Source organism: Salvelinus sp. IW2-2015, linkage group LG1 (genome assembly GCF_002910315.2).
Source record: "Salvelinus sp. IW2-2015 linkage group LG1, ASM291031v2, whole genome shotgun sequence".
Taxonomy (NCBI): domain Eukaryota; kingdom Metazoa; phylum Chordata; class Actinopteri; order Salmoniformes; family Salmonidae; genus Salvelinus; species Salvelinus sp. IW2-2015.
In genome coordinates this window covers 40,601,634-40,626,875 of record NC_036838.1, presented here as the reverse complement: position 1 = coordinate 40,626,875, position 25,242 = coordinate 40,601,634, and the positions used below count along the sequence as shown (strand labels likewise).

The 25,242-nt window shown below is 42.9% G+C and overlaps 1 protein-coding gene across 1 annotated transcript in view; it reads left to right on the top strand.

Annotated features, from left to right (window-relative positions):
- The window catches only part of LOC111975964 (multiple epidermal growth factor-like domains protein 6), a gene marked incomplete at its 5' end in the record, with an annotated part of 101,321 nt that overhangs the window by 10,942 nt on the left and 65,137 nt on the right, over positions 1-25,242 (top strand). The window contains one exon of the mRNA XM_070442920.1: positions 4,923-5,036. Coding sequence (XP_070299021.1) covers positions 4,923-5,036 — 114 coding nt within the window. The remainder of the gene's footprint in view (positions 1-4,922; positions 5,037-25,242) is intronic.

Sequence of the window (25,242 nt, the reverse complement as noted above, 5' to 3'; positions counted from 1 at the left end):
CTACTTCTGAAGGTCTTTCACAGCTGTTAATAATGTTGTTGTTCTGATGAATTTGCATCAGTTGATCAGCTGTATTTGGGGACACAAAGCTGTATACAGTGCATTCGCAAAGTATTCAGACCCCTTAACTTTTTTGTTACGTTACAGCCTTATTCTAAAATCCTTTTTTGCAAATGAATTAAAAATAAAAGACAGAAATAACTTATTTACATAAGTATTCAAACCCTTTACTATGAGACTCGAAATTGAGCTCAGATGCATCCCGTTTCCATTGATCATCCTTGAGATGTTTCTACAACTTGATTGGAGTCCACATGTGGTAAATGATTGGAAAGGCACATACCTGTCTATATAAGGTCCCACAGTTGACAGTGCATGTCAGAGCAAAAACCAAGCCATGAGGTGAAGGAATTGTCTGTGGAGCTCCGAGACAGGATTGTGTCAAGGTACAGATCTGGGGAAGGGTACCAAAACATTTCTGCAGCATTGAAGGTCCCCAAGAGCACAGTGGCCTCCATCATTCTTAAAGACCAAGACTCTTCTTAGGGCTGGCCATCTCAAATATAAAATATATTTTGATTCTTTTAACACTTTGTTGGTTACCTCATGATTCCATATGTGTTATTTCATAGTTATGTCTTCACTATTATTCTACAATGTAGAAAATAGTAAAAAATAAAGAAAAACCTTTGAATAAGGAGGTGTTCTAAAACTTTTGYCCGGTAGTGTACATTTGCAAAAAATTTTGCTTRGTTATTATGGGTATTGTGTGTAGATTGATGTGGGGAAAAAACATTTGAATCCATTTTAGAATAAGGCTATAATGTAACAAAATGTGGAAAAAGTCAAGGGGTCTGAATCATTTCCGAACACACTGATGTTAGGTATTTGTTGAGTGAGGGTGGAGTGTGAAATGGACCATTTTAATGTTCTGCTAAGCATTCAAAATGTAATGAGTACTTTTGGGTGTCAGGGAAAATGTATGGAGTAAAAATAACATAATTTTCTTTAGGAAAGTAGTGAAGTAAAAGTAAAAGTTGTTAAAAATATAAATAAAATAAAGTCAAGTACAGATACCCCAAAAAACTACTTAAGTAGTACTTTAAACATATTTTTACTTAAGTATTTTACACCAATGTGTTGTGTTGGTTGTTGGAGCTGTGTTGGGTATTAGTTGATTGAGGGCGGAGGGGGTTGTGTTGGAACTGTGTTGGGTATTGTTGAGTGAGGTCTGAGGGGACTTGTGGATTGCTGCTCCCAGACACAGAGCTGACCAGGTGTCTGAGCACAGGGCCAGGAGGACGTCAAGATGTTTAGACTTCGCCTCACACTCCAGGGATTCTTCTGGAGCTGTTGAGAGAGAGGACAGAAATGATTCTGCCCCCCCCCCCCCTTTCTGGCAAAGACACATATAATTTATTCTCAGTGATGGGTTTATAGCTAAATGTGCAGTTTTATAGCTAATCTCATGCTATTCTACACATTTTGCCATGTTGCTGTTTTAAAGCTGAGATAGAGTTCAGCATTTTTAAAGCTAAAATATAGGTGTTGTTGACTGTGATAAAAGCACTGGATTATGAGTTAACTTGTTTGCTAAATTAACAAATGAAATAGTCCGTGGCATGGTGTATAGTATATAGCCATAGAAGCACAGTTACATATGCCTCAATGCAGTCATATTTGTTAATTATATGGGGTTTGGCTTTCAGTTAGTTCTTTTTGGCAACCCATCTCGTGAGAGTGAATGTCATTCCAATTAATCTGTTCTGTTATATTTCATCAAATCTGATTAACCCAGTGCACTGCTTGCTACGAATTCTCCAGTACCAGACAAAAGTTGACACACCTCATAGGATCATTTTTTATTTTACCTTTATTTAACTAGGCAATTCAGTAAAGATCAAATTCTTATTTTCAGTGACAGCCTAGGAACAGTGTTGCCTTGTTCAGCCTTGTTCAGGGGCAGAACAACAGATTTGTACCTTGTCAGCTCGGGGATTAGACCTTGCAATCTTTCGGTTACTAGTCCAAAGCTCTAACCACTAGGCTACCTGCCTCTAATGACAAGAGTGTGCAAAGCTGTCATCAAGGCAAAGGGTGGCTATTTGAAGAATCTCAAATATAAAATATATTTTGATTTGTTTAACATGTTTTTGATTACTGCATGATTCCATATGTGTTATTTAATAGTTTGATGTCTTCACTATTATTCTACAATGTAGAAAATAGTACAAATAAATAAAAACCCTTGAATGAGTAGGTGTTCAAAAACCTTTGACTTTGATGGTGTTTGCATGTTAAAAAGGACAAATAATGTCCCTTTTGGAACACTGATAAGTAACTAGCATAAAAATTGGAAATGCTTAATCTGATTGGGTGGGCCTGGCTCCCCAGGTGTGGGGGCCTGGGCCATGCCTATGCACCTGATAGGCACTTCTGTTAGTTTGAGAATATAAAAGAACATATGTTCAATGCAAATGGGTCCAATGTAACGTCATGATTTGTGAAAATCAGCTGTCGGGACGCATTTCTAAACAACTCAGCTGCCAGGTCGAAAATCAAAACAACTCAATTGGCTAGTTCAGCCATCTGGCAAGAAATGGGCGGGTTGTAACTTGATCCTACTGCTATGATTTGATAGAGCGAGGCTGTAACTCTGATCCTTTTCACATCTCTCTCTATTGCTCATATCATTTGTTGCTGTTTACTTCTACTATGATAACTAGATCAATGGCGATGACATTTGCTACCAATCCATAAATGTACATAATATCTAACAAGGAGAGCGAGGGTAGGAAAGAACATTGAAACGATGATGCACATTCTGTCTGACTCAAATCTGCCCATAGTTTGAGAAGTGAGAACACACGCACGCTGATCTACAGCACGCTGATCTACAGCTTTCTTGGTCCATAAACATGCAGGAAGATTCTTCGGTAGCTTTACCTATTGTCAACCTTTATTTAGGCATTTTTAAACACTTCCTTCTTTCCCTATTACGACAATCATCTAATCTGACGTCGACACAAGCCTTATTATTAGTGAATTAAACTAATATTTGCAACAGAGGTTAGATTTTGGTCTCTGTGTCAGTTGACTCGTTTCTCAATACAGCACCTTTCTGTTGTAGAATGAGCTACAGTATCTTACTGCTTGCTGATGATTTTCCCAGGTAGACATTCCTCGACATTATGCAGTGCTCAGCCGGTGAGTAGCGGCTGGCATAGCAGATGTTTTGCTATGTAGAGGGACTATGGGCAAAGCCGATAAAGAAGGACCGGTAGACTATAACAGAACATTATCGGTCATTCTCTAGTTTTCTTTACATCTCTGTCTCCTCATGCTGATGTAACCCACCTGTGAGATGAATAGCTGTTCATTATGAAGCTGTCTAGCATTGAGAGGAGCTGCTGTTACCATGACAGATGACACCTATAGCTAGAGAAAAAACACCTGTCAAGATCATGAGTAACACAGACATATTGGACATTTCCTTAGGCATAATGTTGAAAGGAAAAATAATTTGTTTTTAATCGTTTTCGAGGAAGGCATTTACAGACTGCCAAACTATGTTCTCCTCTTGCTGTAGTTTAAACAAGTACACTGATTTGTTGGTAGTATATCTTGTCACTCATTTTTATTGCCCATGTTGAACTGCACACCACCTCAGATCTTTGGTTGGCATGTCGTTATTAATAATAACAGGCACATATGTGGCCCATATATGGCCCCAAAATGGACTGGGAGGGGGAATTGGTCATGCAGCTGCCGATCGGATTAGATTAGCAGAAAAATGCAGATCTGGCAGAAGCTACATCTTTTGAGAGGTTCCTGTCTAATCACCTTGGAGAAGAGCGGGCATTCCTGCCATGATTAGGTGTTCCGTACATCTCCTCTCCCTGAGCCTTAGTACTGCTAGTGCCAACATGGGTGTGTACAAACACAAGCGTCAATCCTCTGATACTCTGTAGCCGTCACACTGTAGACTGCACCTTTCTTAATGGAGCGAAACATGAGGCTTGGCTTGCTCTCCTGTACCTTGCTGTAGCCAGTGGACAGAGGATCCGACAGACACACACAACACACACACACACACACACACACACACACACACACACACACACACACACACACACACACACACACACACACACACACACACACACACACACACACACACACACACACACACACACACACACACACACACACACACACTAGCTTGGAGGGGAAGGAGAGAGAGGATATGAGTGTGTAGAATGCAATGCCTACACCTCTGTGCTGGATTCACGTGGCATAGGCTACCTAGTGGTTTGAGGTGTTTGTTTATTCCAATTCCACGGATTTCACACGTCTAAACGAGATAAGTTGTTCGACTCTGGGGATTTAGCCAGATAGGGCCCTCTCTCTCCTAGATTGATGTCCCACACCCTGTGGCTCTCTGCCTCACCTCATGCTAATAGTACTGGATGCATGATCTATGTCTGTGTGGAGATATGGGCCATATATTCAGTTTCAGAGCAGATTGCTATGTGACCATGGGGGTTGACTATGTCCTTAGCAGAGATGCAGCCTATTTCTTTCACTCAGGGTTAAACTATCCCAGCTGATTCATTTTCTCACAAAAAAAAAACTTTTTTTTTCACCTGGTAACGTGCCTGAAAGCCACTCTCCTTCTTGAAGAGAGCCAACTGGAGGAGGGAGCCCTGTTAGCGTGGTTAAATGTAACAGCAGGAACATCAAGGTCCTTCTCAATCAGGTGTTAACAGGGAACTGAAGAGGAACTGATAGGTCAAACTGTCCCACTGCAGATGTTGACATTCTGTGACAGCAGCCAGGTGCTTCTGCTCCTCTTATCTCTTCTCCTCTTTCTTTCTCTCCGTCTCCTATCCCATCCATCCTATCCCGGTGCCATCCTCCAGCTGTGTGTAGCTACGGCGTGTGCTTCAACGGGGGCCAGTGTCGGGAGGGCTCCCGCTCCAGRTCCCAGCTTTGTGACTGTCCTGCTGGCTTCAATGGGCCCAGTTGCCAGTATGGTGAGTACAACACTCTCTGTTTAATGTACTGTAGTTCCTACAGTATGTCCTGCTGTTCCTGTCCGTGTCTGTGTCCTTCAGTGGGTCGTTCCACCAATTTGGTGCCTTTTTGAGCTGTGTAACTTGGTGAAAAAAAACTGTTTGATTTGACCTAATTTTCACATTCTGCCATATAGAACAAATGTTCAACTTAATAAAAAACTAATTTTCCCATCTCAAAAAAATACAATAGGAAGTTCCTATTAAGTGCCAAATATAGCAACAGGGTTGACGATAACAGGGTTGACGATAACAGGGTTGACGATAACAGGGTTGACAGTTTAATCTTAAATCAGCCATACATCTCTATGTGATAGGAGAAATTTGAATCTTATTGTGTGCAACAGGGAGGGGCAATTGAATGCAAGCTTCACAAAAAATATGAAATTGTTAAAACATTTCTAGCCTGTCTATCTATGGTTTACAACAGGGTTGACGTGTTATGCGTCACTCAATCAGTTTTCCACTCCAAAACACCAGAAAATTACCAAAAATAGTACAAACAGCCCACCTGCTTTTACACTACAATTTGTCTATAGATGCTTAATGTTTCTTGAAAAAGATTGGATAAAAAAAGGAATTGTTTTACGATATTAAAATTACAATTCAGATAATAAGATGGCGCCGGAGCAGAAGGCAGACGTTTTACGTGCCCCCAACCGATTGTTTTTTGTTTGTTTGTTTATCTGCGTTGTTTTTTAACTTGTTTTTTTTTACTAATTTAGTACATAATGTTGCCACTACTGTCTCTTATGACCGAAAATAACTTCTAGACATCAGGACTGAGATTACTCACCACGGACTAGCAGAATCCTTTTTCTTCTTTCACGACTCTGACGAGCCCGATTCGGAGGATATACGGCTCCCTCGGGAACAGGCCCCGACCCCCGTGACCTGCGTGAAGAGGAGGTAGAGAAAGAGAGGRTGGAGAGCGGGCTGCCTTCTGAGAATTTGGAGGCGATCGAATAAACCCCCACTTCCCTCAGTTCTGCTCGCAAACATGCAATCTTTGGACAATAAAATCGACGAGTTACAGGGAAGATTAAACTACCAATGGGACATTCAAAACTGTAACATCTTATGCTGCACGGAYTCGTGGCTGAACGACGACAATATCAACATACAGCTGGCTGGTTATACGATGACCGGCAGGATAGAACAGCGGCATCTGGTAAGACAATGGGCGGTGGACTATGTATTTTTGTAAATAACAGCTGGTGCACTATATATAAGGAAGTCTCGAGCTATTGCTCGCCTGAGGTTGAGTATATCATGATAAGCTGTAGACCATACTACCTACCGAGAGAGTTCTCATCTGTATTCTTCGTAGCTGTTTACATACGACCTCAGTCAGAGGTTGGCACTAAGATTGCATTGAATGAGCTGTATTCCACCATAAGCAAACAAGAAAACGCTCACCCAGAGGCAGCGCTCCTAGTAGCCGGGGACTGTAATGCAGGGAAACTTAAATCAATTTTACCAATTTTCTATCAGCATGTTAAATGTGGTCCAGAGGGAAAAGAACTCTGGACCACCTATACTCCACAAACAGAGGCGCATACAAAGCTCTCCCTCGCCCTCCATTTGGCAAATCTGACCATAATTCCATCCTTCTGATTCCTGCTTACAAGCTAAAATTAAAGCAAGAAGCACCAGTGACTAGATCAATAAAAAAGTGGTCAGATGAAGCAGATGCTAAGCTACAGGACTGTTTTGCTAGACTGGAATATGTTCCAGGATTCCTCCAATGGCATTGCGGAGTACACCACTTCTGTCATTGGCTTCATCAATAAGTGCGTCGATGATGTRGTCCCCACAGTGACCGTACGTACATACCCCAACCAGAAGCCATGGATTACAGGCTGCATCCGCACTGAGCTAAAGGATAGAACTGCCGCTTTCAAGGAGTGGGACTCTAACCCGGAAGCTTATAAGAAATCCCGCTATGCCCTCCGACGAACCATAAAACAGGCAAAGCATCAATACAGGACTAAGATCGAGTCGTACTACACCGCTCGTCGGATGTGGCAGGGCTTGCAAACCATTACAGACTACAAAGGGAAGCACAGCTGAGAGCTGCCCAGAAGAGCTAAACTACATCTATGCTCGCTTCGAGGCAAATAACACTGAAACATGCATGAGAGCACCAGCTGTACRGGAAGACTGTGTGATCACGCTCTCCGCAGCCGATGTGAGTAAGATCTTTAGACAGGTCAACATTCACAAGGCCGCAGGGCCAGATGGATTACCAGGACGTGTACTGCGAGCATGCGCTGACCAACTACCAAGTGTCTTCACTGACATTTTCAATCTCTCCCTGTCCGAGTCTGTAATACCAACATGTTTTAAGCAGACCACCATAGTGCCTGTGCCCAAGAACACTAAGGTAACCTGCCTAAATGACTACTGACCCGTAGCACTCACGTCTGTAGCCATGAAGTGCTTTGAAAAGCTGGTCATGGCTCACATCAACACCGTCATCCCAGAAACCTGAGACCCACTCCGTTTGCATACCGCCCCAACAGATACACAGATGATGCAATCTCTATTGCACTCCACACTGCCTTTTCCCACCTGGACAAAAGGAACACCTACAGTTGAAGCCGGAAGTTTACATACACTTAGGTTGGAGTCATTAAAACTTGTTTTTCAATCACTGCACAAATTTCTTGTTAACAAACTATAGTTTTGGCAAGTCGGTTAGGACATATACTTTGTGCATGACACAAGTCATTTTTCCAACAATTGTTTACAGACAGATTATTTCACTTATAATTCACTGTACCACAATTCCAGTGGGTCAGAAGTTTACATACACTAAGTTGACTGTGCATTTAAACAGCTTAGAAAATTCCAGAAAATGATGATGTCATGGCTTTAGAGGCGTCTGATAGGCTAATTGACATAATTTGAGTTAATTGGAGGTGTACCTGTGGATGTATTTCAAGGCCTACCTTCAAACTCAGTGCCTCTTTGCTTGAGATCATGGAAAATCTAAAGAAATCAGCCAAGACCTGGTTCATCCTTGGGAGCAATTTCCAAACACCTGAAGGTACCACGTTCATCTGTACAAACAATAATATGCAAGTATAAACACCATGGGACCATGCAGCCTTCATACCGCTCAGGAAGGAGACGCGTTCTGTCTCCTAGAGATGAAAGTACTTTGGTGCGAAAAGTGCAAATCAATCCCAGAACAACAGAAAAGGACCCTGTGAAGATGCTGGAGGAAACAGGTACACAAGTATCTATATTCACATTAAAACGAGTCCTATATCGACATAACCAGAAAGGCCGTTCAGCAAGGAAGAAGCCACTGCTTCTGGTTTGGTTTGCTGCACATGGGGACAAAGATCATACTTCTTGGAGAAATCATTATTTTTTGGAGAAATGTCCTCTGGTCTGATGAAACAAAAATAGAACTGTTTGGCCATTATGACCATTGTTATGTTTGGAGGAAAAAGGGGGACGCTTGCAAGCCGAAGAACACCACCCCAAACGGGGGTGCTTTTGTTGTGGGGGTGCTTTGCTGCAGGAGGGGACTGGTGGACTTCACAAAATTGATGGCAACATGAGGAATGAAAATGATGTGGATATATTGAAGCAACATCTCAAGACATCAGTCAGGAAGTTCAAGCTTGGTCGCAATTGGGTCTTCCAAATGGACAATGACCCCAAGCATACTTCCAAAGTTGTGACAAAATGGCTTAAGGACAACAAAGTCAAGGTATTGGAGTGGCCATCACAAAGCCCTGACCTCAATTCTATAGAAAATTGGTGGGCAGAACTGAAAAAGCCTGTGTGAGCAAGGAGGCCTACAAACCTGACTCAGTTACACCAGCTCTGTCAGGAGGAATGGGCCAAAATTCACACAACTTATTGTGGGAAGCTTGTGGAAGGCTACCTGAAACGTTTGACCCAAGTTAAGCAATTTAAAGGCAATGATACCAAATACTCATTGAGTTTATGTAGACTTCTGACCCACTGGGAATGTGGTGAAAGAAATAAAAGCTGTAATTAATCATTCTCTCTACTATTATTCTGACATTTCACATTCTTAAAATAAAGTGGTGATCCTAACTGACCTAAGGCAGGGCATTTTTACTAGGATTTAATGTCAGGAATTGTGAAAAACTGAGTTTAAATGTATTTGGCTAAGGTGTATGTAAACGTCCAACTTCAACTGTATATGAGAATGCTATTCTTTGACTACAGCTCAGCGTTTAACACCATAGTGCCCTCAAAGCTCATCAATAAGCTAAGGACCCTGGGACTACCACCTCCCTCTGCAACTGGATCCTGGACTTCCTGACGGGCCACCCCCAGGTTGTAAGGGTAGGTAACAACACATCCGCCACGCTGGTCCTCAACACAGGGGCCCCTCAGGGGTGTGTGCTCAGCCCCCTCCTGTAGTCCCATGACTGCATGGCCAGGCACGACTCCAACACCATCATTACATTTGCAGATGACACAACAGTGGTAGGCCTGATCACCGACAACAACGAGACATCCTATACGGAGGAGGTCAGAGACCTGGCCGTGTGTGTGCCAGGACAACCACCTCTCCCTCAACGTGATCAAAACAAAGGAGATGATTGTGGACTACAGGAAAAAGAGGACCGAGCACTCCCCCATTCTCATAGACGGGGCTACAGTGGAGCAGGTTGAGAGCTTCAAGTTCCTTGGTGTCCACATCACCAACAAACTAACATGGTCCAAGCACACCAAGACAGTCGTGAAGCGGGCACGACAAAACCTATTCCCCCTCAGGAGACTGAAAAGATTTGGCATGGGTCCTCAGATCCTCAAAAGGTTCTACAGCTGCACCATCGAGAGCATCCTGACTGGTTGCATCACTGTCTGGTATGGCAACTGCTCGGCCTCCGACCGCAATGCACTACAGAGGGTAGTGCGAATGGCCCAGTACATCACTGGGGCCAAGCTTCCTGCCATCCAGGACCTCTATACCAGGCGGTGTCAGATGAAGACACTAAGAATTGTCAAAGACTCCAGCCACCCTAGTCATAGACTGTTCTCTCTACTACCGCATGGCAAGCGGTAGCGCCAAGTCTATGTCCAAGAGGCTTCTACACAGCTTCTACCCCTAAGCCATAAGACTCCTGAACATCTAGTCAAATGGCTATCCAGACTATTTGTATTGACCCCCCTCCCCTCTCCATACCACTGCCACTCTCTGTTGTCATCTATGCATAGTCACTTTATTAACTCTACCTACATGTACATATTACCTCAACTATCCGGTGCCCCCGCACATTGACTCTGTACCGGCACCCCCCTGTATATATTGTTATTTTTTACTCCTGCTCTTTAATTACTTCTTACTTTTATCTCTTATTCTTATCCATATTTTTTTTAAACTGCACTGTTGGTTAGGGGTTCGTAAGTAAGCATTTCACTGTAAGGTCTACTTACTGTAAGGTCTACTACACCTGTTGTATTCGGCGCATGTGACTAATACAATTTGATTTGATTTGAGTTCACGTTAGAGGGTTCACCTTAAAATCAGGGCCAGGTTTGTTTTTTGACCTTAAAATGAATCCCTAATCACATTTAATAATTTAATAAATAAAATGACTTTGTCGTGGCAACATAAATAACTAGAGGAAGGGAAAGTGGATACTTAGTCAGTTGCACATCTGAATGCATTCAACCGAAATGTGTCTTCCGCGCTTTACAATGATGGTGAAAACTTGGATAAATGCTTGGGTAAAGTGGCTTAAAATCTTCTTTGATGTCACAGAGAGTGCACAGAGAGACATGTCAAATGCAGAATTTTGGCACTTTAGCAAGTCTTTATTCAAATAAAAAATTGGATTTATTGGATTTTCCATGTGGTCTATATTAAAGGGCACTTCAATTAATATAACTAGGTTTGCAAAGCTACTGTTAGTATACCAAAGTTACCGGAATCTACAGTAATTTTGGTAGTTAACAGAAAATGGCAATCTATTGTAACTTTGGTAATATTTACTTGTATAATTGTTTAAAAAACGTAGTCATACATTTTTTATGTCGGTCTTCATATTTCCCATGAGTATCTAGCAGATTAACAATATGGTTTAAGAGAAAATAGCCTAATTTAATGAAAAAAAACATCTAATCAACAATGGCATTATTTCCAATTAACTCTGCAAATTCTTCCAAATATTGACTTTTTTCACAGCTGCCAACAGTTTGACGCCAAAACATTGACAACAAATACATACTGACATAGTAAAATAGATAAGTGTGTAAAAAAAATATAAAGGATATTTCATGGTGGTATTCACTAATTTGAGGGTTTATACACTGAACAAAAATGTAAATGTAAAATGCAAAAATGTGAAAGATTTTACTGTTCATATTGAGTTCATATAAGGAAAACAGTCAATTAATATAAATTCATTAGGCCCTAATCTATGGTTTTCATATGACTGTGAATACAGATATGCATCTGTTGGTTACAGATACCATAAAAAAAAGTAGGAGCGTAGATCCAAAAACCAGTCAGTATCTGGTAACACCATTTGCCTCATGCAGCACCACACATCTCCTTTGCGTAGAGTTGATCAGGCTGTTGATTGTGTACAGATCCTTTAAAATGTCATTATGTGATAAGAGTCACTGACTCAAAGCCACAAGATGGTAGAACATATTTCAAACGTTGCTTGTTKGGGAGAGGTAGTTGCAGAAACGTTGGAATGGTTTAGTCGACCGTACTCAAAGTGAAGTTTAACTCCGCCATCTATACATCTTCAGTAGAACGGTGAATACGGAAGCCCTTTAAGATTGCATACTTTCACCGATACTGTACACACTGTACACAAACGATTGTCAAGCCTCTGACGCAGCCCGCACATTTTCTATCAATTTGCAGTTGACACCGCTGTTGTGTGTTTCCTCCACCCAGACCAAGCCTCTCCAAGGTTGACAGAGAAACGGCAAAATTTGTCCAGTGGTGTGCAGATAACTTTCCTGAAATAAACATTAAGAAAACAAAAGAGATGGAAATTGATTTCAGAAGGAACAAAACTCCACTACCCCCTAAGAAGATGAATGGTGAACCAGTCGATAGTGACCACATATAAGTACCTGAGAATCAAAATAGACAATAAACTGAAATTCAATGACTGTGCCTTTGCAAAGATAAAGAAATTGCAACAGAGAATGTTTTTATTACGCAAACTGAACCATTTTGATGTCGACCACCATATCTTACAAATGTTCTATAAATCTGTCCTGCAGAGTGTGCTGTCCTGTGGTCTGATATGCGTGTTTGGAAACATGCGAGCGCAAGACCAAGTCAAGCTTCAGCGCTTGATTAAGATGTCGGGAAGGATAATTGGTATAGATCAGGAATCAGCCACCAACCTGTACACAAAACTCATCCTCCTAAAACGTGAAAACATTTTACAGGACAGTACTCATCCCCTTCACTCAAAATTCAGTCACAGCAGCAGCCGGACAAGGGGAAAGATAAAAATAAAAATAAAATTAAAACAGATAGATATGGGGACTCTTTTATTCCAACAGCCATTAGGCTGTATAATAGATAGCCTGTTGGTCCCTCCAGTATACAGCATATTGCACTTTCACTTTAAATGAATTATTTTGTGTAGTTTCTGTGTTTTCATTTTTTTATGTACTGTCTTTTTAAGCACATGACTAAATGAATTTCCTCCTGGTGAGATAATAAAGTTGATCTGAATCTGTAATGTTGTCCCAATCCTCTTCAATGGCTGTGCGAAGTTGCTGGATATTGGTGGAAACTGGAACACGCTGTCGTACACGTCGATCCAGACAGGCTCAATGGGTGACATGTCTTGTGAGTATGCAAGCCATGGAAGAACTGAGACATTTTCAGCTTCCAGGAATTGTGTACAGATCCTTGTAACATGAGGCAGTGCATTATCATGCTGAAACATGAATGGCGGCGGATGAATGGAAGAATGGCACGACAATGGCCTCAGGATCTCGTAACGCTATCTCTGCGCATTCAAATTGCCATCGATAAAATGCAATTGTGTTCGTTGTCCGTAGCTTATGCCTCCCAATACCATAACCACACCTCCACCACGGGGCACTCTGTTCACAATGTTGACATCACCAAACTGCTCACCCACACGATGCCATACACGCTGTCTGCCATCTACCCGGTACAGTTGATACCAGGATTAATCCGTGAAGAGCCCACTTCTCCAGCATGCCAGTGGCCATCGAAGGTGAGCATTTGCCCACTGAAGTTGGTTACCAAACTGCAGTTAGGTCAAGACCCTGGTGAGGATGATGAGCTCGCAGATGAGCTTCCCTGAGACGGTTTCTGACAGTTTGTGCAGAAAACTTCCAGTTGTGCAAACCCACAGTTTCATTAGCTGTTTGGGTGGCTGGTTTCAGACGATCCCGCAGGTGAAGAAGCCGGAGTACGAGATCCTGGGCTGGCGTGGTTATAAGTGGTCTGCGGTTATTTGGCCGGTTGGATGTACTGCCAAATTCTCTAAAATGCTGTTGGAGGCTGCTTATGGTAGAGAAATAAGCATGCAATTCTCTGACAATAGTTTTGGTGGACATTCCTGTAGTCAGCATGCGATTGCATGCTCCCTCCAAACTTGAAACATCTGTGGCATTGTGTTGTGTGACAAAACTGCACATTTTAGAGTGGCCTTTTATTGGCCCCAGCACAAGGTGCATCTGTGTAATCAATATCATTTTTTTTATAAAGCCCTTTTTACATCAGCAGATGTCACAAAGTGTTTATACAGAAACCCAACCTAAAACCCATGTAGAAGCATGGTGGCTAGGAAAAACTCCCTAGAAAGGAAGGAACCTAGGAAGAAACCTGGAGATTAACCAGGCTCTGAGGGGTGGCCAGTCCTCTTCTAATGATCATGCTGTTTAAACAGCTTCTTGATATGCCACACCTGTCAGTTGGATGAATTATCTTTTCAAAGGAGAAATGCTCACTAGCAGGGATGTAAACAAATATGTGCACAAAATAGGAGAGAACTACGCTTTTTGTGCATATGGAAAATGTTATTTCAGCTCGTGAAACATGGGACCAACACTTTATATGTTGCGTTATCTCTTTCACTCTGTGTGGCCTATATTTTTGTTCAGTGTATTTAGGATAATGTTTTACAGCTTTGTCATTCTTTTTTTTATCATCTTATTTAATTTCATATATTTCACGTGGCCACACAGAGTGCCAGAGATAATTACAGACACCTGTACAAATGTGAAGTACCCAAAAGGGGCATTAGATGTCTGGTGGTAGATTATATAACATCCTTAAAAGAAACAAACATTCTGGTAGTTTACTGGTAAACTTAGAAAGTTTCCAGTAATATCCCCTCCCTTTGCAACCCTAAATATAACAGGCTTTTAACATTATATATTGGTGCACAATTTCTTCTCAAAATATCAAATGGATGCAAAAGGCACTCATTTTGTGGAACAATCCATGTATCTCTGGCCCCCTCCATGTACTTACATTGTACAAGCCCTGTTAAACTTCTTCTACCTTATCACTTGCAGATAGCATGTACAGTGTCACATTGTGCTATAATAACACTACCTCACACTGTGAATGAATAGGCAGTAGAGCAGACGGCTTATGAACAGGGAAACCGAAAACACTTCAATGTTGATGAATCAATTGAAACTGATAGCAGTTTGTCAGTTGATTAAAAACACATTTCTGGCTATTTTACCTCAGATAATGACTCTATTATATCAACCCAATCTCTTCGCATTCTCACTGAACTCAACTTTAGTGATCACATTTCCCTACGAATGAATGTGAATCTCCTCACATCAACAGTTGCCATGAGCCCAAGAATGTTATCAGCAGCCGGTGGAAGTCAAGCCGGTGAAGCAGTGCATTAGAGTGGAGGATGTCGTTGTTTTTTTGATAACTACACACGACAGGATATTCCTCCAAGTGTTTGCCTTTCACCAGAGTCGCCTGTCTCTCATACAGTCAAGGGCTTCTCAGACAGCATAGACTGGTAACCGACATCGGCGCTCCATTAAGTTAAAAGGTACAGGAACAATAGGTGTCCCCTTTATAAAGTTACAAGACCCAGCCCAGTCTGTCTACGATCTCCCAGCTTTTTCACAAGATGTTAAACACAGGGCTTTCCTCTGTAGGGGCAGGTCCATTACTGATAGAGATGGGTTAACTAACAACGTCACAAAAACGATGTGCACGCCTCCATGGGGCAGAAGTCAGTGTGTTATTTCGATTCTGGATGGCCAGATTGCTAGCYAATATTCGAAGAAACTGCCATGTGGCGAATCCTAAGTGGCTTGTTTCAGCTCGTTTCATCTTGTTCTTGTTACCATGTTACCATACCAGGTGTTTTGACTGATTTCATGTCAATGCTAATAAGCCAAATTAAATTGCTGGCTAGATAACCTATAACTGGGAAGTTATATTTGAGAGAAAACAAGTGCTCATTGTGTAAATGGATTCATGTTTTCAATAAGAATCGGTTTTGTTCAATAAGAATCGGTTTTGTTGCTAAACAACCAACCATACTTACTGCCAGCTGTCTGTGATGGCTGACCTTATAGCTTTCATCTGTCTGTTTGCTTGAGTAGGCGTAATCATTAGGACAGCGTCTCTGGGAACACACATTCTCAATTCGTTGCTGAGTACGGCTGAGTACGGCTGAGTACGGCTGAGTCTCTCATTCTCTTCCTTATGGACTTCATCAAGGCTGAGAGGGACTGAGGCGGTCTGTGGAATATACAATGCACGCCACACTATTTTCAAAGCAAATTGAGATCTGCTGCCTTCTAGGAGTAAGATGACCTCTCAAAATATTTGAAGGGCCCAGGGTTAACATCCTACATAGTGGTCACTGGTCACAGCTATGTACATTGTATCTAAACAACAGTGAAAAGTCATATCACATGGCTATCTAGTTGCTTTGATGTGGTTGTACAGTGTGATCTTCACTGTAGCTCCTCATCAGTTAGCCAGACCCGGACTCTGACATCCCAGAGGGCTGTGGTGAGAACACATACCTTTCTGACAGACATGATGCATTATGGGATGAAGTGTGGAGGCGAGGACCTAGCCCTCCTCCGGCCCTGCTCCCTTCATCCCAGGGCTCTCACTCCACAGCCACCTGACAGAGAAAGGGGAGCCTGCTGCTGAAGAAAATGATCCTGGATAAGGCAATCCAAATCCCATCTTTCAACCAGCTCAGTCTCTTTGTTTGATCAAGCTACTCTGAGCTAAGCCATGTTCTGTGATCTCACTGGAATAAACCCATTGCTTAGTGTCTGTCCTGTGGTGGCCAGACCTTTCTTTACTCTTCAGCTCTGAGAACAAGCTTGCAAACTGTCAGGGGCCCTCAGAAGACCAGAGTGTGTACTTTGTGTGTTGGATGTATGAGTAAATGTCTAGCCTGATGGAAAGCAGCATGTTGCTCACCTTGCCCATGCTGAGCCATATTTTGAAGGACAGTGAGGTTAAACGTCAGGAAATGATCAACTTCTGCCATTCACAGAGACTCACTGGGGTTCCCCTGCTGCTCTATGTCTTTGTTTCTGTTAGCCTGTCTGTTTAATGTCAGAGGAGACCCCAGCAGCTAGCTATCCCTCCTCCCCTTCACACATAAAGACCCGGCACCTTCTCCCCGTTGTCAGGCTATTATCCTATGAATGGTGTGGCAGTTATAGTGTCGTGTGATTGGCACRGACTGGCCGCTGGTCTAGGGCGTGGGCAGGTATTGGTTCTGGCTGACCTGAAGAAACCCCTCCAGTGCCGGGAGTTACACATGGACACTGATAACCTCTGAGCTGGCCTTTGTAGTTCACCACTGTTATTTTACTGGTCCTAATGACAGCTACAGGCCTAGAGGACAAAGACAGTGTGATCCATTCTAGAGCAGATGCCTCTGTTTAATAATGGCTGATCTCTCTTTGTACTTCCCTCATGAAGAGTCTACCACCTACAGTTCAGGACCATGTTTTTTTAAGTAACTGGCACATTCCAGGACGGGCATCCACTACAAAACAGAAAGAGGCGCCATGGCGCTTGTGTGGATCCTGTCCTGTGTCGTGTTTGTAGACTGTTATTATGATTCCAGTTTCTGTTGTGGTCATCATGCCTTCTCAGATCTGTCAGACTGGTGCACTCTCTGTCATGTCGTCACATGTTCACAAATAAGCTGAGGAGACTGTGTAGCTGGATACGAGTGCTGTGCTTCCTGATGCATACCACTCATTGTTTAATTACTCTGGTCTGTTCCTCTCAGCTGTCTCTCTGTGCATTCCTTCCTTTGGCATGCGATGGTGTGCGGTGGGATGTGATTCCACTGTGTTTGTGGAAAAATATCAGTGTTGTGTTCGTAATTAGTAGTGTTCCACTCTCAGTACAAGTCTGCTGTAACAGATGTGTGTGTTTTTCTATTCAGTTCTATTGTCCTTCAGTTTAACTTTGCCTCAAGGATTCTTTTTTAATATAAGACATTTAAGCACATAATAAATTCCCATGTGGCAGTGGCATTCATCATAGTAATTTTCACACTAAACATGTACATTAAGCACATATCTTTATTTATACATACCACAAAATGCTAACATAAACATTACCTGTCATAACCATTTCTGTTAGTTACATCACTTGTTGACCTGCCAGCTATATGGACTTACGTCTTGCATGTGAAACCACCATTTGTCTCTTTAATCAAGAATTTACCTTGTTTTGTCATACTTAGACCATTGGCCATGAACAGACATTAAAAGTTCTCAGCTGAAAATATTTAGAGATAGAAGTGCTATCTAACTCTTCAGTCAGTCAGATTATGCCCCACCCTAAGCCCTATATTCCCTGTGGGATTGTGTCAGTTGGTGCAGTGTGTGTGCGCACTGCACCACAAGACTATATATACACTAACTCACACATACAGTATGTTGACACTCTCACACAAACACTACATACTATAAGCACACATATACCGATGCCACACACACACACTTTTTATTTTACCTTTATTTAACTAGGCAAGTCAGTTAAGAACAAATTCTTATTTACAATGACAGCCTAGCCCAACCAAACCCTAACTCGGACAACGCTGGGCCAATTGTGCACCGCCCTGGGACTCCCAATCACATCCGGTTGTGATACAGCCTGGAATGTCTGTAATGTCACCTCCAGCACTGAGATGCAGTGCCTTAGACTCCTGCGCCACTCAGGAGTGTGCGTGCACACACACACTCATCATATGCTGCTGCTCATCTGTTCTTTATTTTACTTTTATTATCTATTCTGATGCCTGACCCTGCCTGTATGTACATACTGTATCTACCTCAAATACCTCATACCCCTGCACAGCGATATAGTACTAGTACTCCCTGTATATAGCTTCAACCTTGTGTATTCTACTCCTCTTGTGTTACTATTGTTATTTTTCTTATTTGTTTACCTCAATATCATTGGAAAGGGCTCATAAGCAAGCATTTCACAGCAAAGTCTAAACCAAGTCTACATCGGCGCATGTGAGAAATACAATTTGATTTGATTTTGATTTGTGTATACACTCTGCCAAGCCTGTCAACGCCAGGCAAGTGGTGCCCTTTGGGATACATAGAGAGCTTCCAGGGCTTTTAGACTCCTGGCAGACATCTTCATCAAAGGCCAACATCTGGCCTCTGAACACACAGTAATGCTCTATGTCCTARATAAACACCATCATACTTTAACAGCCTTTTAAGTGCTACTTGAGCTGCATATTCTCTGGGGTGAAAGGTAACATTAGTCATCTAGAAAACTCACAAAATATATTAGTGTTGTTAATAGGGAAAGTGTATACTGTGATTCCACTGTAGGAGGATTTCGAAGAGGATCGACACATAGTGGTGAAAGGGAGATTGGCCCAAAGAAACAACCAATAGGAGCCAACATACTATCTAGAGATCAATATCACACGGCTGTTAAAAGCCAGCTAAATATTTGTTATCTCTCTGTCTGTAGATCATGTTATTGCCCCTAACTGTCAAATGCCCCAGTGAAATCCTTCTTTCATTGAGCAATAATTATATTTTTTGCCTTTGTGTGTAAATTATTTCTGGACCATGATCTCATGTCTTGGCTGAACTTGGGGTCATTGCAATGCCAAGAGTGCCAGCCAGTTCCAAACATCACTCAAGACAGTCTCTCTGAGGATGGCGATCATCATTATCATCTTTCTGTACTGTAGCTATGCTTCAAAGCATGCCAGGCATGCAGTGCAGCCCTGTTATTGACTGGTCATAGATTTAAGGGCACAGGACTGGCATGATGTCAGTGAAGTGGAACTTCTAATGACCAGGCCAGACCACTCCACTTATAACAGGATGCCAGGCCACTTCCACTTATAACAGGATGCCAGACAACTACACTTATAACAGGATGCCAGACCACTCCACTTATAACAGGATGCCAGGCCACTCCACTTTATACAGGATGCCAGGCCACTCCACTTATAACAGGATGCCAGACAACTAAACTTATAACAGGATGCCAGACCACTCCACTTATAACAGGAGGCCGCGGACCACTACACTTATATAACAGGAGGCCAGACCACTACACTTAAATCAGATGCCGGACCACTACACTTATACAGGATGCCAGACCACTACACATTATAACAGGAGGCCAGACCACTACACTTATAACAGGATGCCAGACCACTATACACTTATAACAGGATGCCAGACCACTACACTTATAACAGGATCCCGCGGACACTACACTTATAACAGGATGCCAGACCACTACACTTATAACAGGAGGCCGGACCACTACACTTATAACAGGAGGCCAGACCACTACACTTATAACAGGAGGCCGCGACCACTACACTATATAACAGGAGGCCGGACCACTACACTTATAACAGGAGGCCAGACCACTACACTTTATAACAGGAGGCCAGACACACACACTATAAACAGATGCCGGACCACTACACTATAACAGGAGGCCCAGACCACTACACTTATAACAGGATGCCGGACCACTACACTTATAACAGGATGCCAGACCACTACACTTATAACAGGAGGCCGGACCACTACACTTATAACAGGAGGCCGGACCACTACACTTATAACAGGAGGCCGGACCACTACACTTATAACTGGATGAAAAGGACTGATTAGAGTGGTCAGTAATGACAATGATAGAGGATGTTCAGTTTGAGAGAGTAGATAGTATATATATCATTACTTAGAAATAAGGAATCAATGAATAAAGAGTACATGCTGTTCTCTGTAATGCAATATTGAGCAGGTCTGTGTCAAAACCGTAACGCTTAAGTATTCAACATTACAGTAGGTTCATAAACAACTGATCATTGCTTTGGAACAGTTGGGTCAATTATGCCTATTGCGCTGTTCAGACTCAGAGAATAAGTGCACGGAGTGTTAGGCTGAGGCTGGCCTCCACAGTCCAGTGGCCAGGCTCCTGTGGGATGGAACAGACAGTCACAGTGGCAGCTCACTGAGATGTGCAAGACGGAGAGGACACCACGCTCCATCAGATGCTCCACAAGCAGCACAGAGTGGTGAGACAGACTCAGAATCTAGCAGGGCCACACTTTCAGAGGACACTGGGTTTCAATGGAAGTGTATAAGCCTATAGCATGGTAGTGTGGTTGTGTGAAGTAGAGGGAGGTGGTGGAGGTAGTGGTGGGGGAGCGGGGTGGGTGGTGGGGGAGCAGTGACCAACGGAGTGGTCTCTGCCCTGTTGTCGGTTCAGTTTCACTGCAGGTTATCTGGGTCATCGCCCAATCTAAAGCTTGAGTTATTACTGAAGAACACTTGATCTTTGACTATCATAGTGCTGAACGCAGCACAACATATTTGTTTTACAATTATCCAGATTTTATTTAGATTTTTTTGTGAATTCTGGTACCTCTCAGATATCTGTCTTTCTGCAGCTGGGATAAAGGCCTTTCCATGTCTAACTGATATTGTCTGTTCAGAGCGACGCTCTTCAAGAAGAAGCATTACATAGGATTGATGGTATTCTGGTGTTGCAGTGTGTTGCAGGAGTGGTTGCCTGGATAGCAGAACTGTCGTCAGTCAGGTAGAGTTATTCCAGATGTTACAAAGTTAATAAGTGTACCATCTCCTCTGTTTGCCAACCATCTCCTCTGTTTGAACTCTACAATTACCTCCAGTTGATAGAGGCCTCTCCTCAAAGTACCTTTTCAGAACCTGTCTCTCAACTGTCATGTGGCCGTAGCACCTTCTGTCACTGCAGACACACTGACTGACCGAACATGACTTCTTTGAGAACCTTGATGTTGTCTTTAGGCTGGTCTATATTACTACAACTTACTAACCTTTGCTGTCCCTGCCATATGATTTTAATATTCTCTGTGAAAARACCACATATTTACATTATCTGGTATGTAAATGATGTTATAAATGATAGTTTTTCAGTTCAATGAATCACACTTCTAAGCAAGCATGTTTTCATGCATTTATTTGTTTATCTTTGATACAATCTGCACATATTGAAAACAAGCAGTCAAAGTTCTGTTTTGATCAACATACTGTATAAATCGTTCTGGGTCTTTGAGGCGGTTCTGGGATAGCGCTTAGGGAGTCTCTGGTAAACAGAACCCAATACTGTCAGGGAGTTCCACTGCAGTGGGATAAGAGTCTTTAATGAGCTTCATTACAGGGGGTTGCTCTCTCTGGAGCATAGCTTCTGACAATAATGTCAATGTGAACATGAACAGGCCATAAGTGAGCAGTGTTTAACACTTAGTCAGGGTGACCGTGTACCACATCCAGATCACATGCGTGTGTCACAGGAAAGACCCCCTTGACTCAATCAAGAGCAATTGCTCCTATAAATGTACCAGTCCTGAACGATTGACCTCTGTCCTACCTCTCAAAGGAATGATAAGACTTTGTCTAGATGATGCTGGCAGTACGCATACAGTAAAAAGTCAAAAGTTTGGACACACCTACTCATTACATGATTTTTATTTATTTATTACTGTTTTCTACATCGTAGAATCATAGTGAATACCTCAAAACGATGAAATAACACATATGGAATCATGTAGTAACCAAAAAAATGTTAAACAAATCAAAATATAATTTATATGAGATTCTTCAAAGAAGCCACCCAGTAGGCTATCATTGTAAATAAGAATTTGTTCTTAACTGACTTTCCTAGTTAAATAAAGGTTAAAAAATAAATACAAATATATATTTGTGTGGCCCCCTGCTGCCTGTGAGGATGGCTGGGGAGCAGAGAGATCAGAAGTGAACCTGGCATGCGGACCCAACCTATAGGTCCCAACATTCCAAGATGGCATAGCAGTCAGACGTCCTTTGTCCTCGTCTTGTCGTGTCCTGTGTATATATATATTTACATCTTTTCTTCGCATATCATTTTATATATTTAAAACTCTCCTGCAACCCGCCTCACCAAATTCTTTTTTWAAAAGTATTTTTCACCTCAAATCTGAAATCCACAACAGAAGCTAGCCAGAAGTTAGCCAGTTCACTGGCTAACGTTAGTATTCAGCTAACCACGGTTGGCGGTCATCAGCTATCCTTTAGCTCGAAAAGCTATCGCCAGTTTTGTACAACGCGACTCAGACCAGAACATACCGGACCTATTTTCTCTCCATATCCCRGGATTTCTACCGCAAGCTCTGGACATTTACACCTGGATCTTGCWGCTAGCTAGCTGCTATCTGAGTGACTATTGGCTAACGTCGGTCCCGGAGCAAACATCAATTATTCCGGAGCTAGCCACCTGAAGAGTTCCATCAGCCACTCCTGGGCTACAATCACCTATCTGGACCCGTTTTACTGCCGATGCGGAGCCCCACCGGGCCTTCACGACTGGACTACCGACGTTATCTGCCCAAGGAAGTTATCCAACTGGCCCCTCCGTCGCGACGTAACCTGAACGCCCATCTGCGGKCCGCTAATCGTTAGCTGTCTTATCGGCTGCTATCTGAATAGGTCTATCGGACAATTTTCTTGGGCCACTATAACTATAACTATTTTGCCAATTGGATTGGTCCCCTCTACCACACGGAACCCCACTAATCTACCGACGGAAACGCACGAGGTGGCTAAAATCAGACCTCCATCTTCTGCCAGCTTGCTACCCATGGCCCGGCTAGCTGTCTGAATCGCCGTGACCCCAACCAACCTCACTACTKWCTGGACCCTTATGATCARTRGGCTAAGCATGCCTCTCCTTAATGTCAATATGCCTTGTCCATTGCTGTTCTGGTTAGTGTCTATTGGCTTATTTCACTGTAGAGCCTCTAGCCCTGCTCGTTATACCTTAACCAACCTTTCAGTTCCACCACCCACACATGCGATGACATCACCTGGTTTCAATTATGTTTCTAGAGCCAATATCTCTCATCATCACTCAATGCCTAGGTTTACCTCCACTGTATTCACATCCTACCATACCTTTGTCTGTACATTACACCTTGAAGCTATTTTATCGCCCCCACAAACCTGCTCCTTTTACTCTCTGTTCCGGACGTCCTAGATGACCAATTCTCATAGCTTTTAGCCGTACCCTTATCCTACTCTTCCTCTATTCCTCTGGTGATGTAGAGGTGAATCCAGGCCCTGCAGTGCCTAGCTCCACTCCTATTCCCCAGGCGCTCTCTTTTGATGACTTCTATAACCGCAATAGCCTTGGTTTCATGCATGTTAACATTAGATGTCTCCTCCCTAAGTTTGTTTTATTCACTGCTTTAGCACACTCTGCCAACCCGGATGTCCTAGCCGTGTCTGAATCCTGGCTTAGGAAGACCACAAAAACTCTGAAATCTCCATCCCTAACTACAACATTTTCAGACAAGATAGAACGGCCAAAGGGGGCGGTGTTACAATATACTGCAGAGATAGCCTGCAGAGTTCTGTCCTACTATCCAGGTRMGTACCCAAACAATTTGAACTTCTACTTTTAAAAATCCACCTCTCTAAAAACAAGTCTCTCACKGTTGCCGCCTGCTATAGACCACCCTCTGCCCCCYGSTGTGCTCTGGACACCATATGTGAACTGATTGCCCCCCATCTATCTTCAGAACTCGTGCTGCTAGGTGACCTAAACTGGGACATGCTTAACACCCCAGCCATCCTACAATTTAAGCTTGATGCCCTCAATCTCACACAAATTATCAATMAACCTACCAGGTACCACCCCAAAGCCGTAAACACGGGCACCCTCATAGATATCATCCTAACCAACTTGCCCTCTAAATACACCTCTGCTGTTTTCAACCAAGATCTCAGCGATCACTGCCTCATTGCCTGCATCTGTAATGGGTCAGCGGTCAAACGACCTCCACTCATCACTGTCAAACGCTCCCTGAAACACTTCAGCGAGCAGGCCTTTCTAATCGACCTGGCCCGGGTATCCTGGAAGGATATTGACCTCATCCCGTCAAGGGACAAAGCATCCTTCACTCATGCTGCCAAACATACCCTCGTAAAACTGACCATCCTACCGATCCTCGACTTCGGCGATGTCATTTACAAAATAGCCTCCAATACCCTACTCAATAAATTGGATGCAGTCTATCACAGTGCCATCCGTTTTGTCACCAAAGCCCCATATACTATCCACCACTGCGACCTGTACGCTCTCGTTGGCTGGCCCTCGCTTCATACTCGTCGCCAAACCCACTGGCTCCAGGTCATCTACAAGACCCTGCTAGGTAAAGTCCCCCCTTATCTCAGCTTGCTGGTCACCATAGCAGCACCCACCTGTAGCACGCGCTCCAGCAGGTATATCTCTCTGGTCACCCTGAAAGCCAATTTGTCARGCCTGGACCTTAGTTCCTTTTTATGTCTCTATTTTGGTTTGGTCAGGGCGTGAGTTGGGGTGGGCATTCTATGTTTTGTTCTATGTTTTGTATTTCTAGGTGTTTGGCCTTGTGTGGTTCTCAATCAGAGGCAGCTGTCTATCGTTGTCTCTGATTGAMAACCATACTTAGGTAGCCTCATTTCCCACCTGTGCTTGGTGGATAGTTGTTTTCTGTTTTGTGTATTGCACCTTGCAGAACTGTTCGTTTGTCGCTTTGTTGTTTTTGTTCAAGTTTTCGTATTTATTAAAAGTATTATGAATACTTACCACGCTGCACCTTGGTCCTCTTCTCCTTCTCCCGAA